Genomic DNA, 15,187 nt, shown 5'->3' on the forward strand with positions numbered 1-15,187 from the left:
CAGTTCGATGGATTGCAAAGATGAAATGAGTAATAGATCAGTCGATGACCAGGTTTATGGCTGAACTATCTAGGAAAACCATCACGTGGGAAATAACGTGGCACAACAGACATCTTCTTTAACACCAACCATTTAATCACTACGAATGATGAAATAATGACAGTGTTTCTCATAAAGGGACACTTTCGTGGTCTGTGTGAAATCCTCCACCCAATAATCGCCACATTGCAGAGGATGATATTTACAGTGTGCACATAATCATGTCGCTATAGTAGGAAACATATTCAACTTTTTACAAGGCTTCTTTCTTCAAAGACATATTATGTCTAGTCAGTGTGCAAATTGCATAGTGTTTCATAGAACCTATTACTGTGATTATAATTACTGGGACAATACATAGCCTGGGTGTCAAAGTCTATGCAATTCTGAAGAGCTCCCTCCTGATTGTGACATAATATCATCACCTGAACAGCTTTCCTTTGACTGGATGTAATGTGCACAGATTCACCCGTATATATTCACATTAGCTCTATAAGTGTGTGTCGGTGTGTATGCAAGTGTAGTAGAAGTGTGGAATTGGTATGCTTTTTAGAATCAGTTCAATTCAGTTATCCATGTTTAAATGACGCCTTTGGGAACAACAGTGTTCTGAGTGAGAGTGCACCTAATTAACTATCAACATTAAATATCACAATTCCCTTACATTTTTCATGAGGCCTATTTTCCAACAATGCAGCTTTCAGGGCTGGGAATCAATATTTCAGAATGTGCATTTTTCATAACTTCAGTGTAGAAAGCCTAGGTGCATTATTCATATCAGTTACAAGGAAAGTCTAAAAGTGACATTTTTTGATATACTGTTTAACAAACACAAGGGTGAGTTTATGAGATGTGCTGATGGATCCTCCGACATGTCTCAGCTATGCTGCATAGCCAACAAGCAGGCGGTTTAGTCATTGAACAGAACAGAACCATTTTCTCTCTGAAGTCGTGCATAACACCCCCGTATTGCTTTTACATTGCATCTGTTGGGAGTGTCTCTCTCCTCTCCTCTCCGAACTCATATTCAGTCTCTTTCATTAGCAGGTTCTCTAAAAATCCCACCTTGAGACCTCTTTCTCTTCATCAACACTCTCTGTTTTGCTCATCTCGTTGACATCGAAACTCTGGCTTCTATCTTCTGCCCGCGTCGTCTCCACTGAACTTCTCTCACACTCCTTTTCTTGTTCCCTCTCTTCGATTATCTTCACTAGCCTATGGAACTTCTGGTCCAACTCATCTACCGCTTCCCTCCCTCTCTCCTCCTCCCTCTCGCCCTCGCTTTCCAGTGAGCTCAGTGACCCGGCCCGGGAGTCTCCCCCTTCAAACTCATAGGTTTGCAGTGAGTCGTAGGGTGGCTGGGATAGGTCAGTCACCTGGTCCAAACGGTGCTTCAGGAAGTCCTCCATCCTCAAAGGCAGGGAGGGGTTACAGTTAGTCCCACCCTTTGCCCCTGCCCTGTTAGACACCAGGCCCCGGGCACAGCCCCACCCCCTGCCGTATCCCAGCATGCCTCCAGAGAGGCTCCTACCAAGCACGTACATGTTCAGGAATTCTGCACTGCCTGGATACAAAGTAGTCCCGGTCACCGGTATCCCTCCACTGCCCTGGTTTAGTGAACCCACAATGCTGTATGTTGACTCCCCCAGTGTGTTCGGGTGGGTGTGACTGCTATTTACTTGGCCAACACCAACAGTGTCTTCATTCTTCTCTGAGCTGGGGAGAGTAGAGGAATCTGTGTCTGTGTCATCTACTGCAGAGCTGGGAGCTCCAGTGGTGGTGGTGGTCTGTGAGGGAGAGGACTCGGTCTTGTTCTCCTGCTGCTCTGAGGAAGAGATGCTACTGCTGTGACTCTGGGAGCATGAGCCATTTGGGACAGAGTAGGTCAGAACCAGTGCTTCATCTGTCAGTACAGACTCGGGCTGTGTCTGGGGAGGAAATACACAATGATTTTATGAGGAATTATAAATACTTCTGAGGGAGATAATAACGACATTATTACACCCATTATATATGAAAGTTAATATCTCACCCTGATTGGTCCCTGGTCCGGATTCAGCTGCTGTTGCTGGTTGTCAGTGTTGGTCTCCCTGCCTCCCTCTATCTCTGTGGGTCTGCTGTCAGCCATCATGCTCTCTGGTTCTTCTCTGCTGGAGAACCGTGGCTCAGCAGGATTGAGATGAACCGTTCCAGGCTCTAGCAGATCAAATGTGCCCTGGTTCTGGATGACTAGGGAATTATTAACGTTACCCATCTGATGGCCAGGAAGCCCATAGGTTTCCATCAGTTTGGCCAGCTGCAGACCCGACTGGAATGGAGTGGGCCCCTCGGGAAGGTCTCTGAGGACAGGCAGGGTGTGGATGCTGTAGCAGAGGTGTCCGTACACAGGGGCTGAGCCTGGATGCCTGGGGTCCAAAGCAGAGTGTGGGGTCCGGCTCCAGCTGTACGTCCTAGCCCTGGCCTGATTCTGCTGGGTGTACCATCTGGGCGAAGAGATGAGCATAAGGCAGAGGAACACACATGCCCTCACACACACAGACACATGCCCTCACACACACACTACACAAACCAACGTCACAGCTCACATGTTCCTGCTGTCCTGCATGCGCTGTACTCTGTGCATGCTCTGGAGCGCGGTGATGTCAAAGGCAGCCGTGTCTGCCTCCCCTCCCCCTTCGTCATCGTAGGTAATGATGTTCTCCCTCACATCATCCTCCTCAAATGGGGAGTGGGAGTCTCGCTTCTGATGCCGCAGAGACAGAGACAGAGTACACACCACTAGGGAGGGAGGCAGGGAGATAGAGAGAGAGAGAGAGAGAGAGAGAGAGAGAGAGAGAGAGAGAGAGAGAGAGAGAGAGAGAGAGAGAGAGAGAGAGAGAGAGAGAGAGATGATCGTAAATACCACACACTGCTGTCCATTTCATGGGACACAGATATTCAGATAGAAGGACAGACAACGAATAGACAGACAGATATACAGTATAGTGCAAACAGTACAAACAGGCATGTACTATACATTGATTTGACAGTAGTCCTACTACACAGAGAGTCTTACCCAGCAGGGTGGTGACACAGGCCAGCAGGGCCAGCAAGGTGACCATACTGAAGAAGAGTGATGGAGAGGCGGAGGGCAGGGGCAGACATACTGTCCGTCTCTCCCAGCCCCTGTCCCTCTGCCTGCCCCTCTCCTCGGCCTGCATTCCTCCTCTCAGACATGGACACACGGTCACGGTGACCGTCCCGGTGTTGGTGAGGCCAGACGCCCCATCCCGCAGCACGATGGGCACGTACAGGGTGAGGAGGGAGGAGGAGAAGCCAGCGAGGGGCTGCAGGGCCGACTGGAGCACCAGTCTCGCTGTGGCACCTGGGGTCAAATGAGACAGTAACACCAGAAACACAAGCCCGTCGTCAAGTCACTGGTACAGGATTCATTCTCCAGTTGCAATTAATATTAGAAGTTCGACAGGCTATACAGGCTATACTATGAGATGTAGGCACACTGTCATCAAGCATGTCAAAAAAAGAATCCCGTTGCAGAATTTCTGATTTGACATGCATTAGGCAGAGGGCTGAGGAGGGTGACAGTTTGACACGGAGGTTGAATATTGCTAGAGGGCACCTCCAATCTCCCTGATGGTGAGGTTTAGAGCCGAACTGGACTCTGGAGGGATGCTGAAGTGGACTGTGGCGTCCTGTCCTCCCTGGTCCCTATCCACCGCCCGCAGTACCTGAACAACCTGGGAGACAGAGCAGAGAGAGGAGGACTTCTATTGGACCTCACAGTCACAGAACTGAGCCAATGGCATTGGAGAAAAATAAGTCAGCCAATGGCATTAGAGAAAAAGAATTCAGCCAATGGCAGGCTAGAGAAACAGGACACAGTGATCTGACAGTTAGGGGGAGTGATGAGCTCTACAGCAGTCTCACAACTCAATTGCTGGTTGAAAACTGTTTTCTGCCCCTCCCAAAAGATAGAATTTGTAGATAATTGGCCCTCTTTCTGGGACTCACCCACAAACAGGACCAAGCCTGACCTGCTGAGGAGTGACGGACTCCATCCTAGCTGGAGGGGTGCTCTCATCTTATCTACCAACATAGACAGGGCTCTAACTCCTCTAGCTCCACAATGAAATAGGGTGCAGGCCAGGCAGCAGGCTGTTAGCCAGCCTGCCAGCATAGTGGAGTCTGCCACTAGCACAGTCAGTGTAGTCAGCTCAGCTATCACCATTGAGACCGTGTCTGTGCCTCGACCTAGGTTGGGCAAAACTAAACATGGCGGTGTTCGCCTTAGCAATCTCACTAGGATAAAGACCACCTCCATTCCTGTCATTACTGAAAGAGATCATGATACCTCACATCTCAAAATAGGGCTACTTAATGTTAGATCCCTTACTTCAAAGGCAATTATAGTCAATGAACTAATCACTGATCATAATCTTGATGTGATTGGCCTGACTGAAACATGGCTTAAGCCTGATGAATTTACTGTTTTAAATGAGGCCTCACCTCCTGGCTACACTAGTGACCATATCCCCCGTGCATCCCGCAAAGGCGGAGGTGTTGCTTACATTTACGATAGCAAATTTCAATTTACAAAAAAAAATGACGTTTTCGTCTTTTGAGCTTCTAGTCATGAAATCTATGCAGCCTACTCAATCACTTTTTATAGCTACTGTTTACAGGCCTACTGGGCCATATACAGCATTTCTCACTGAGTTCCCTGAATTCCTATCGGACCTTGTAGTCATAGCAGATAATATTCTAATCTTTGGTGACTTTAATATTCACATGGAAAAGTCCACAGAACCACTCCAAAAGGCTTTCGGAGCCATCATCGACTCAGTGGGTTTTGTCCAACATGTCTCTGGACCCACTCACTGTCACAGTCATATGCTGGACCTAGTTTTGTCCCATGGAATAAATGTTGTGGATCTTAATGTTTTTCCTCATAATCCTGGACTATCGGACCACCATTTTATTACGTTTGCAATTGCAACAAATAATCTGCTCAGACCCCAACCAAGGAACATCGTGCTATAAATTCACAGACAACACAAAGATTCCTTGATGTCCTTCCAGATTCCCTCTGTCTACCCAAGGACGCCAGAGGACAAAAACCACCTAACTGAGGAACTCAATTTAACCTTGTGCAATACCCTAGATGCAGTTGCACCCCTAAAAACTCAAAACATTTCTCATAAGAAACTAGCTCCCTGGTACACAGAGAATACCCGAGCTCTGAAGCAAGCTTCCAGAAAATTGGAATGGAAATGGCGCCACACCAAACTGGAAGTCTTCCGAATAGCTTGGAAAGACAGTACCGTGCAGTACCGAAGAGCCCTTACTGCTGCTCGATCATCCTATTTTTCTAACTTAATTGAGGAAAATAAGAACAATCCGAAATTCCTTTTTGATACTGTCGCAAAGCTAACTAAAAAGCAGCAGTCCCCAAGAGAGGATGACTTTCACTTTAGCAGTGATAAATTCATGAACTTCTTTGAGGAAAAGATTATGATTATTAGAAAGCAAATTACGGACTCCTCTTTAAATCTGCGTATTCCTCCAAACCTCCGTTGTCCTGAGTCTGCACAACTCTGCCAGGACCTAGGATCAAGAGAGACGCTCAAGTGTTTTAGTACTATATCTCTTGACACAATGATGAAAATAATCATGGCCTCTAAGCTGCATACTGGACCCTATTCCAACTAAACTACTGAAAGAGCTGCTTCCTGTGCTTGGCCCTCCTATGTTGAACATAATAAATGGCTCTCTATCCACCGGATGTGTACCAAACTCACTAAAAGTGGCAGTAATAAAGCCTCTCTTGAAAAAGCCAAACCTTGACTCAGCAAATATAAAAAACTATCGGCCTATATCGAATCTTCCATTCCTCAAAAATTTTAGAGAAGGCTGTTGCGCAGCAACTCACTGCCTTCCTGAAGACAAACAATGTATACAAAATGCTTCAGTCTGGTTTTAGACCCCATCATAGCACTGAGACGGCACTTGTGAAGGTGGTAAATGACATTTTAATGGCATCGGACCGAGGCTCTGCATCTGTCCTCGTGCTCCTAGACCTTAGTGCTGCTTTTGATACCATCGATCACCACATCCTTTTGGAGAGATTGGAAACCCAAATTGGTCTACACGGACAAGTTCTGGCCTGGTTTAGATCTTATCTGTCGGAAAGATATCAGTTTGTCTCTGTGAATGGTTTGTCCTCTGACAAATCAACTGTACATTTCGGTGTTCCTCAAGGTTCCGTTTTAGGACCACTATTGTTTTCACTATATATTTTACCTCTTGGGGATGTTATTCGAAAACATAATGTTAACTTTCACTGCTATGCGGATGACACACAGCTGTACATTTCAATGAAACATGGTGGAGCCCCAAAATTGCCCTCGCTAGAAGCATGTGTTTCAGACATAAGGAAGTGGATGGCTGCAAACTTTCTACTATTAAACTCGGACAAAACAGAGATGCTTATACTAGGTCCCAAGAAACAAAGAGATCTTCTGTTGAATCTGACAATTAATCTTAATGGTTGTACAGTCATCTCAAATAAAACTGTGAAGGACCTCGGCGTTACTCTGGACCCTGATCTCTCTTTTGAAGAACATATCAAGACCATTTCAAGGACAGCTTTTTTCCATCTACGTAACATTGCAAAAATCAGAAACTTTCTGTCCAAAAATGATGCAGAAAAATTAATCCATGCTTTTGTCACTTCTAGGTTAGACTACTGCAATGCTCTACTTTCCGGCTACCCGGATAAAGCACTAAATAAACTTCAGTTAGTGCTAAATACGGCTGCTAGAATCCTGACTAGAACCAAAAAATCTGATCATATTACTCCAGTGCTAGCCTCTCTACACTGGCTTCCTGTCAAAGCAAGGGCTGATTTCAAGGTTTTACTGCTAACCTACAAAGCATTACATGGGCTTGCTCCTACCTATCTCTCTGATTTGGTCCTGCCGTACATACCTACACGTACGCTACGGTCACAAGACGCAGGCCTCCTAATTGTCCCTAGAATTTCTAAGCAAACAGCTGGAGGCAGGGCTTTCTCCTATAGAGCTCCATTTTTATGGAACGGTCTGCCTACCCATGTCAGAGACGCAAACTTGGTCTCAACCTTTAAGTCTTTACTGAAGACTCATCTCTTCAGTGGGTCATATGATTGAGTGTAGTTTGGCCCAGGAGTGGGAAGGTGAACGGAAAGGCTCTGGAGCAACGAACCGCCCTTGCTGTCTCTGCCTGGCCGGTTCCCCTCTTTCCACTGGGATTCTCTGCCTCTAACCCTATTACAGGGGCTGAGTCACTGGCTTACTGGGGCTCTCTTATGCCGTCCCTGGAAGGGGTGCGTCACCTGAGTGGGTTGATTCACTGTTGTGGTCATCCTGTCTGGGTTGGCGCCCCCCGCTTGGGTTGTGCCGTGGCGGAGATCTTTGTGGGCTATACTCAGCCTTGTCTCAGGATGGTAAGTTGGTGGTTGAAAATATCCCACAGTGTCTCCTGACCCCTCCTGTCTCAGCCTCCAGTATTTATGCTGCAGTAGTTTATGTGTCGGGGGGCTAGGGTCAGTTTGTTATATCTGGAGTACTTCTCCTGTCCTATTCGGTGTCCTGTGTGAATCTAAGTGTGCGTTCTCTAATTCTCTCCTTCTCTCTTTCTTTCTCTCTCTCGGAGGACCTGAGCCCTAGGACCATGCCCCAGGACTACCTGACATGATGACTCCTTGCTGTCCCCAGTCCACCTGGCCATGCTGCTGCTCCAGTTTAAACTGTTCTGCCGTGTTATTATTCGACCATGCTGGTCATTTATGAATATTTGAACATCTTGGCCATGTTCTGTTATAATCTCCACCCGGCACAGCCAGAAGAGGACTGGCCACCCCACATAGCCTGGTTCCTCTCTAGGTTTTTCCTAGCCACCGTGCTTCTACACCTGCATTGCTTGCTGTTTGGGGTTTTAGGCTGGGTTTCTGTACAGCACTTTGAGATATCAGCTGATGTACGAAGGGCTATATAAATACATTTGATTTGATTTGATCAGTTCCAATTTAATAAGAGTTAGACATTAAAAGGAATAGGAAATCTTCAAAGACTTCTAAAGAGAATTGTCCTCTGAAGAGTGGAGTAAAAAACGTGCATTATGGTTATCAGCATGCGGGGCTATAGATAGATAGACTGATAAAGTGCAGTGTCAGAGTTACGTACTGTAGGTAAGTGTTAGCAGCAGCACTGACCTGTCCAGGGGTACTGGAGTCACACACAGACGTTGTGTACTGCCTGTCCAACTCTGGTGCATTATCATTCTGGTCCAGTGTCTCTATGGCAACCACAACTCTGGTCACAAGGTTAGGATTGTCTGGAACAGGGAAGGAGTGCCTGGTGAGTTCAACATCAACTTCATTACAGCTTTTCACAGCTCTCACCCCAGGGCTACAATGAGTGATATGGGGGGGAAAACATGACTGTACTAAGCCAGAGTGCGTGTATTTCCTGGGGGCGGCTGAAGCTGAGAGGAGAAGGGGGGGGGGGCTCATACCTCTCTGTGTGGCGATGACAGTGATATTATGCCACTGCTCGCGCTCCCGGTCCAACTCCATCACCGTGGTGATAAGGCCGCTGTCAGATGCTATACGGAACAGAGCCTCAGGGTCAGACTGAGGGTCAATAGAGTACCTGAGAGAGTGACGGGGGTGGGGGGGAGAAAATGTGAGTGAGTGAAGGACAGATTGACTGACTGACGGACGGACTGACTGGCTGAGTGTAGGCTACCTGATGTTGGAGCTTTGTCCCGTGTCTGGGTCCACAGCAGATACCCGACCCACACTGCAGACAGGAGGACAGTTCTCCGGCACATCTAGACGGTAACGTGACCGGGAGAAGCGTGGGGGCTCGTCTGCGTTGAGGACCATGACCCGTACGTTCGCCCGGTCCTTAAAGGGACCCTTCCGTAGGAACCGTGCGTCCACTATGGGATTCATAACCTCCACTGAGAACGAGTAGGAACCGCACCTCTCATAGTCAAGCAGCTGAGGAGAGAAATACAGTACAACCAATCAGACTTGGCTTATGTCCTTCCCTATAACCAGTTTTGTCTACCAATTCTCTCTTTCTCCTTTGCTCGAACACTCTCTTCTTCTTTTCATCGTGCCCCTTCCACTTCCCCTTGTTCCATAATTCATTTGCTCCCATGTTGATTCATCATTCCCACATTCTATCTCATTCTCTCACCCTCATCTCACACACTTTGTTAAATGGAGCTTGCGATGCCCCATGTACTCGACACCACACAGAGGAAAACACAGGCTCACAACCTATTTTCTGGTTGGCGATTTCCAATTCAACTGCTAGATGGAATCTTCCATTTTTCAAATAGCTGTGCATAAATTCCAGGGTATTTGGATCTCTTTTTTTGTCTATTTCCGAGCAAACCAAGGTGAGATATGTTTTGTTTAAGTTCATTAAGTTTGTAACATTGCCTGCAATCACACGACAGGATTGCTAGGAAGAATGACTGAGGAAAAAAACGTTAAAATACTGTTTCCAGACCAAATATTTCTTTATTCAAAGCATCCTATTATCAGACCTGATTGTTGCTGACTGAAGTCTCTGCAGGCAACACTGTCCCGCTGTTTTCTATGTCTTTCACTGAATTAACTTCCTGGTTAGAGTAGCTTGGAGGAGCAATGCTTAGTTTAGCCTCTCATTTTACACCATTGTGGATGTTTTTTGACTTGAGTCTGATTAAGAGCTATATAACTTATTGCTCACCTTGTTTAACACAATGACAGCCTCTTGGTCTCTTCCGGTGATGTTAAATGTGTCCCCCTCCTCTCCGTCCAGGATGGTATATTCCAGCATGGCGTTCTCTCCCAGATCAGCATCTGTGGCCGAGAGGCGACCCACCTCCACCCCTGGTGCTGCCAGCTCAGAGATAGAGAACGACCAGGCACCTACAGCGAGGGAGAAAGAACGAGAGAGCAAGAGAGAGAGAGAGAGAGAACGAGAGAGAGCGAGAGAGAGCGAGAGAGAGAGAGAGAGAGAGAGAGAGAGAGAGAGAGAGAGAGAGAGAGAGAGACCACACAGATGAGTCACAGGGCATAGACAAACCATTTAGATCCTAAAATGAGAGTAGTCCTCAGGGACAATGTTTACAGTAATGATGAAAACCAGGGTAGCCTAGTGGTTAGAGCGTTGGACTAGTAACCGGAAGGTTGCAAGTTCAAATCCCAGAGCTGACAAGGTACAAATCTGTCGTTCTGCCCCTGAACAGGCAGTTAACCCACTGTTCCTAGGCCGTATTTGAATTGGTTCTTAACTGACTTGCCTGGTTAAATAAAGGTCAAAGGAAAAAAAAGCCAAACTTCTCTCAGAGTATCCTGTATCCAAGGAAACGGCAGCCAACGTGCAGTAGTCTGTGACAGGGTTTGGCAGTTGCCTGGCTCTCAGCGATGAGTCTGCCTGTCTCTCTTTGATTTCTACACAGTAAGTGACTAACTGTACTATTCCTACCATGGTCTCCCTCTAAACAGTTTGAAAAGGACACACCTTCATCTAATGACACTTGTTAATCATTCAAAAGCTTTGCGAATTCAAACACACACGTCTCTATCTCCACAGATGAAACAAATACGCTTGTTTAGACTCACTCTGCATTAGTGTCAGATAGAGAATCATGAACATGCCCACAGTGAGCTACAGTAGGACAGCTATAGTGCCTAATAAATACTGTGCATTTGGAATTATGAAATTGCTTGAGAGAGAGAGAGAGAGCGGGGGGGGGGGGGGGGATATGAAGTCAAGAAAGAGAGGAAGGGGAGAGTGTGACAGAGAGAGAAGGACATATATTACAGAGGAATGTAATTGTATGACTGAGAATGTTACATTCTGTAGTGATTCTACTGTCTGTTGCAGCAGAAACAACTGGATGGCAGATAAAATATGAATAGAATAGAATGCAGAAGCGCTTGGATAAGAAAAGACTTCATGATCTCTCTGTTTTTCCAGGAAGAGCTTCGTGTTGAGAAATCTCATAATATGTTATCAACTCAGATGGTGATGAAGATGACGGTGAGGAGGAGGAAGAAGAGATAAGCAGCTCGTTCATGGAATTGAATCATTAGTTTGCAATGAGGAAACACGAGCCATATGCACACATCAAGGAACACTCCATAAAATGGCTTCAAAATCCACTATAAGCACAGAGCTGCTGTGTGACAATCCTGGCGGAGAAGATCCTAAAGGTGCTGTTAGTAGCACCGAGAGATCAGTGCACCATCACAAGTGCCACATTGCAAGGCATTTCATCACTCTAATCATACACATACACACACAAAATCAGACAAGCACACATGCAAAATCAAAAACACAAGATCACACACACGCACACGCAAAATCACACGCAGACACACACAGAAACACGCACACAGAGAGAGAGAGAATACAGAAATATGACCTAAAAATGTTTCAACTGGAGTTATAGAAGTTGAAAGCCATAACCGCAATAGCATGACAATGGCCAATAACAAAACCATAACTGTAATGTTCTCACTCTTTCTGAAGTGAGGGGGGTTGTCGTTGACGTCACTCAGCCTCACAGTGACTGTGGTCGTCCCTGACATCCCCCCCAGGTGCCCCCCCATGTCTTTGGCCTCAAGGACGACCAGATAGGTGTCCTGACTCTCCCTGTCCATGTCAGTTACAGCAGTACGCAGGACACCTGGCAGAGAGGACGATGAGAGGACAGTACATAAGCACATGATGCATTACATTACATCACAGCTGAAGGGACAAGCAGACCTAAATGCTGTAGTGGGATGAGTCACCTGCTTTAATGTCACATATAGCCATGTCACAAGCCTTTATGTCAGGGGTAGGCGACAAGATTCAACCCCGGGCTGTTTTTGTCGGAGCGGATGTTCGGGGGAGCCAGAACATAATTATAATATTTTTAGACTACAAATTGAACACAACTAAGCCCAAAAGGAGATTGTATTTACTTTAAGACATGATTACATATCTCTTTTTTTTATTAGAACAAATTTTGGACCGCAGGCTACCTGTTGCTGACCCCTGCTTTATGTAGAGTACACAGAATACATACAGACCACAGAAGTTACACCATGTGATATTGTTACAAATCAAAGGGGCATACTGTAGTGTCAGTTCATCAGCATGGCTACCATATGGTTAACATGTAGCTTGATAAGAGTCTGCATTGCAGGCCCACCAGACCTGTCTGAGGATCCACAGAGAAATACTGCTGGCCCTGGGTCACAGCATACACCAGCCTGGCACTGTTACCATACGTAGGGTCGTCTGCATCCGTGGCTGTCACCTGGATTATGGATGTACCTGTTGGAGAGAGATGGATTGGTGAGACTTCAGGAATGACTAATAAGCCCGAGGCAGCTTGTCTAGACTGTAATGTAAATCACAGATCAAGACTGAAGCACTGTCTGTCACATGTAATACCTATATTGGCCATCTCGGGCACGGTGGTGCTGTATGGCTCGTTCTGGAAGACAGGAGGGTTGTCATTGATGTCCTGCACTCTGATGATGAACATGGACGAGGGTTCGAGGGCGTGGCCCGTCTGGCGGTCGGTTACCGTGGCGATGAGGCGGTACTGGTCCTTCTCTTCTCGGTCCAGGGACTTGGTGACGTGGATGTTGCCCGTGTTCCCATCGATGACAAACACAGACCCCACCCCCTCTCCTTCTAAGATGTACTTGGTGCGCCCATCACCTCGGTCCATATCTGTGTGCAGCTGCAGGAGATATATGTGTATAGAGAAGAGAAGTATAAAGTCAGAAAATATCTATGGATTCTGCATTGAGCCTTGCCTAATGAGTGGCTTCAGTTCTCTATGATCCTTTCTCTAAAACGAGGGTTTACAGTTGAACTTATGCTTTGTTGTTTGACATATTGTGTCCAAGCCACCACTGACTCAGAAAATGCATCCCTCATTTTGGTAATTGATCATCTACCTAAACAATAGTTTGTGAAATCAGCGGTTGAATCAAGTCCAAGATGTGGTGTTCAGTCAGTGTGAATTGAATGGCACCAGGTGTGAAGGGGACAGAGGGGGCCAGAATGTGTACTGATGCGTACAGCTAATTAACTCATTGGACCAAATAGGCCACCGGGGGATTGTTAGGGGGTGAGAGCACATGACTGTGGACAGTGGCCCCCAAATGTCGCTCTGTCTGTCTTCTGTTCTGTCCATCTGTCTGTTTTCGTTCCCTCTCTGAATCCATCTGTTTGCCTGTCTATGTATCTCTACCTTTGTCTTTCTGTCACCCTCTCTCTCTCAATTCAATTCAAGGGGCATTATTGACATGGGAAACGTGTTTACATTGCCAAAGCAAGTGGCAATAGAAAATAAAACAAAAGTGAAATTAAAAATGAACATTTCAAAATGTCATATTACAGTGGGGCAAAAAAAGTATTTAGTCAGCCACCAATTGTGCAAGTTCTCCCACTTAAAAAGATGAGACAGGCCTGTAATTTTCATCATAGGTACACTTCAACTATGACAGACAAAATTAGAAAAAAAATCCAGAAAATCACATTGTAGGATTTTTTATGAATTTATTTGCAAATTATGGTGGAAAATAAGTATTTGGTCAATAACAAAAGTTTATCTCAATACTTTGTAGAGGTCAAACATTTTCACACACTGTTGCTGGTATTTTGGCCCATTCCTCAATGCAGATCTCCTCTAGAGCAGTAATGTTTTGGGGCTGCTGCTGGGCAACACAGACTTTCAACTCCCTCCAAAGATTTTCTATGGGGTTGGCTAAGACTGGCTAGGCCACTCCAGGACCTTGAAATGCTTCTTACGAAGCCACTCCTTCGTTGCCCTGGCGGTGTGTTTGGGATCATTGTCATGCTGAAAGACCCAGCCACGTTTCATCTTCAATGCCCTTGCTGATGGAAGGAGGTTTTCACTCAAAATCTCACGATACATGGCCCCATTCATTCTTTCCTTTACACGGATCAGTCGTCCTGGTCCCTTTGCAGAAAAACAGCCCCAAAGCATAATGTTTCCACCCCCATGCTTCACAATAGGTATGGTGTTCTTTGGATGCAACTCAGCATTCTTTGTCCTCCAAACACGACGAGTTGAGTTTTTACCAAAAAGGTATATTTTGGTTTCATCTGACCATATGACATTCTCCCAATCTTCTTCTGGATCATCTAAATGCTCTCTCGCAAACTTCAGACGGGCCTGGACATGTTCTGGCTTAAGCAGGGGAACACGTCTGGCACTGCAGAATTTGAGTCCCTGGCGGCGTAGTGTGTTACTGATAGTAGGCGTTGTTACTTTGGTCCCAGCTCTCTGTAGGTTATTCACTAGGTCCCCCCGTGTGGTTCTGGGATTTTTGCTCACCGTTCTTGTGATCATTTTGACCGCACAGGGTGAGATCTTGCGTGGAGCCCCAGATCGAGGGTGATTATCAGTGGTCTTGTATGTCTTCCATTTACTAATAATTGCTCCCACAGTTGATTTCTTCAAACCAAGCTGCTTACCTATTGCAGATTCAGTCTTCCCAGCCTGGTGCAGGTCTACAATTTTGTTTCTGGTGTCCTTTGACAGCTCTTTGGTCTTGGCCATAGAGTGTGACTGTTTGCGGTTGTGGGCAGGTGTATTTTATACTGATAACAAGTTCAAACAGGTGCAATTAATACAGGTAACGAGTGGAGGACAGAGGAGCCTTTTAAAGAAGAAGTTACAGGTCTGTGAGAGCCAGAAATCTTGCTTGTTTGTAGGTGACCAAATACTTATTTTCCACCATAATTTGCAAATAAATTCATAAAAATCCTACAATGTGATTTTCTGGATTTTTTTCTCTCATTTTGTCTGTCATAGTTGAAGTGTACCTATGATGGAAATTACAGGCCTCTCTCATCTTTTTAAGTGGGAGAACTTGCACAATTGGTGGCTGACAAAATACTTTTTTTTGCCCCACTGTATGTCTATATACAGTGTTGTAACGATATGCAAATTGTTAAAGTAAAAAAATGGAAAATAAATAAACATTAATATGGGTTGTATTTACAATGGTGTTTGTTCTTCACTGGTTGCACTTTTCTTGTGACAACAGGTCACAAATCTTGCTGCTGTGATG

General features: G+C 45.8%; 1 protein-coding gene across 1 annotated transcript in view; it reads right to left on the minus strand.

Moving 5' to 3' along the window:
• Nucleotides 1–131: 131 nt before the first annotated feature.
• Nucleotides 132–15,187, minus strand: part of LOC124037092 (cadherin-24-like) — a 31,308-nt gene continuing 16,252 nt past the window's right edge. The window contains exons 3-14 of the mRNA XM_046351735.1: nucleotides 12,528–12,822; nucleotides 12,288–12,407; nucleotides 11,605–11,772; nucleotides 9,825–10,006; nucleotides 8,826–9,082; nucleotides 8,593–8,729; nucleotides 8,291–8,412; nucleotides 3,659–3,776; nucleotides 3,095–3,403; nucleotides 2,625–2,817; nucleotides 2,072–2,522; nucleotides 132–1,967 (exon numbers count right to left, since the gene is read on the minus strand). Of these exons, the coding sequence (XP_046207691.1) occupies nucleotides 1,092–1,967; nucleotides 2,072–2,522; nucleotides 2,625–2,817; nucleotides 3,095–3,403; nucleotides 3,659–3,776; nucleotides 8,291–8,412; nucleotides 8,593–8,729; nucleotides 8,826–9,082; nucleotides 9,825–10,006; nucleotides 11,605–11,772; nucleotides 12,288–12,407; nucleotides 12,528–12,822 (3,228 nt within the window). The 3' untranslated portion in view covers nucleotides 132–1,091. The remainder of the gene's footprint in view (nucleotides 1,968–2,071; nucleotides 2,523–2,624; nucleotides 2,818–3,094; nucleotides 3,404–3,658; nucleotides 3,777–8,290; nucleotides 8,413–8,592; nucleotides 8,730–8,825; nucleotides 9,083–9,824; nucleotides 10,007–11,604; nucleotides 11,773–12,287; nucleotides 12,408–12,527; nucleotides 12,823–15,187) is intronic.

Source organism: Oncorhynchus gorbuscha, linkage group LG06, assembly GCF_021184085.1.
Source record: "Oncorhynchus gorbuscha isolate QuinsamMale2020 ecotype Even-year linkage group LG06, OgorEven_v1.0, whole genome shotgun sequence".
Taxonomy (NCBI): Eukaryota; Metazoa; Chordata; class Actinopteri; order Salmoniformes; family Salmonidae; genus Oncorhynchus; species Oncorhynchus gorbuscha.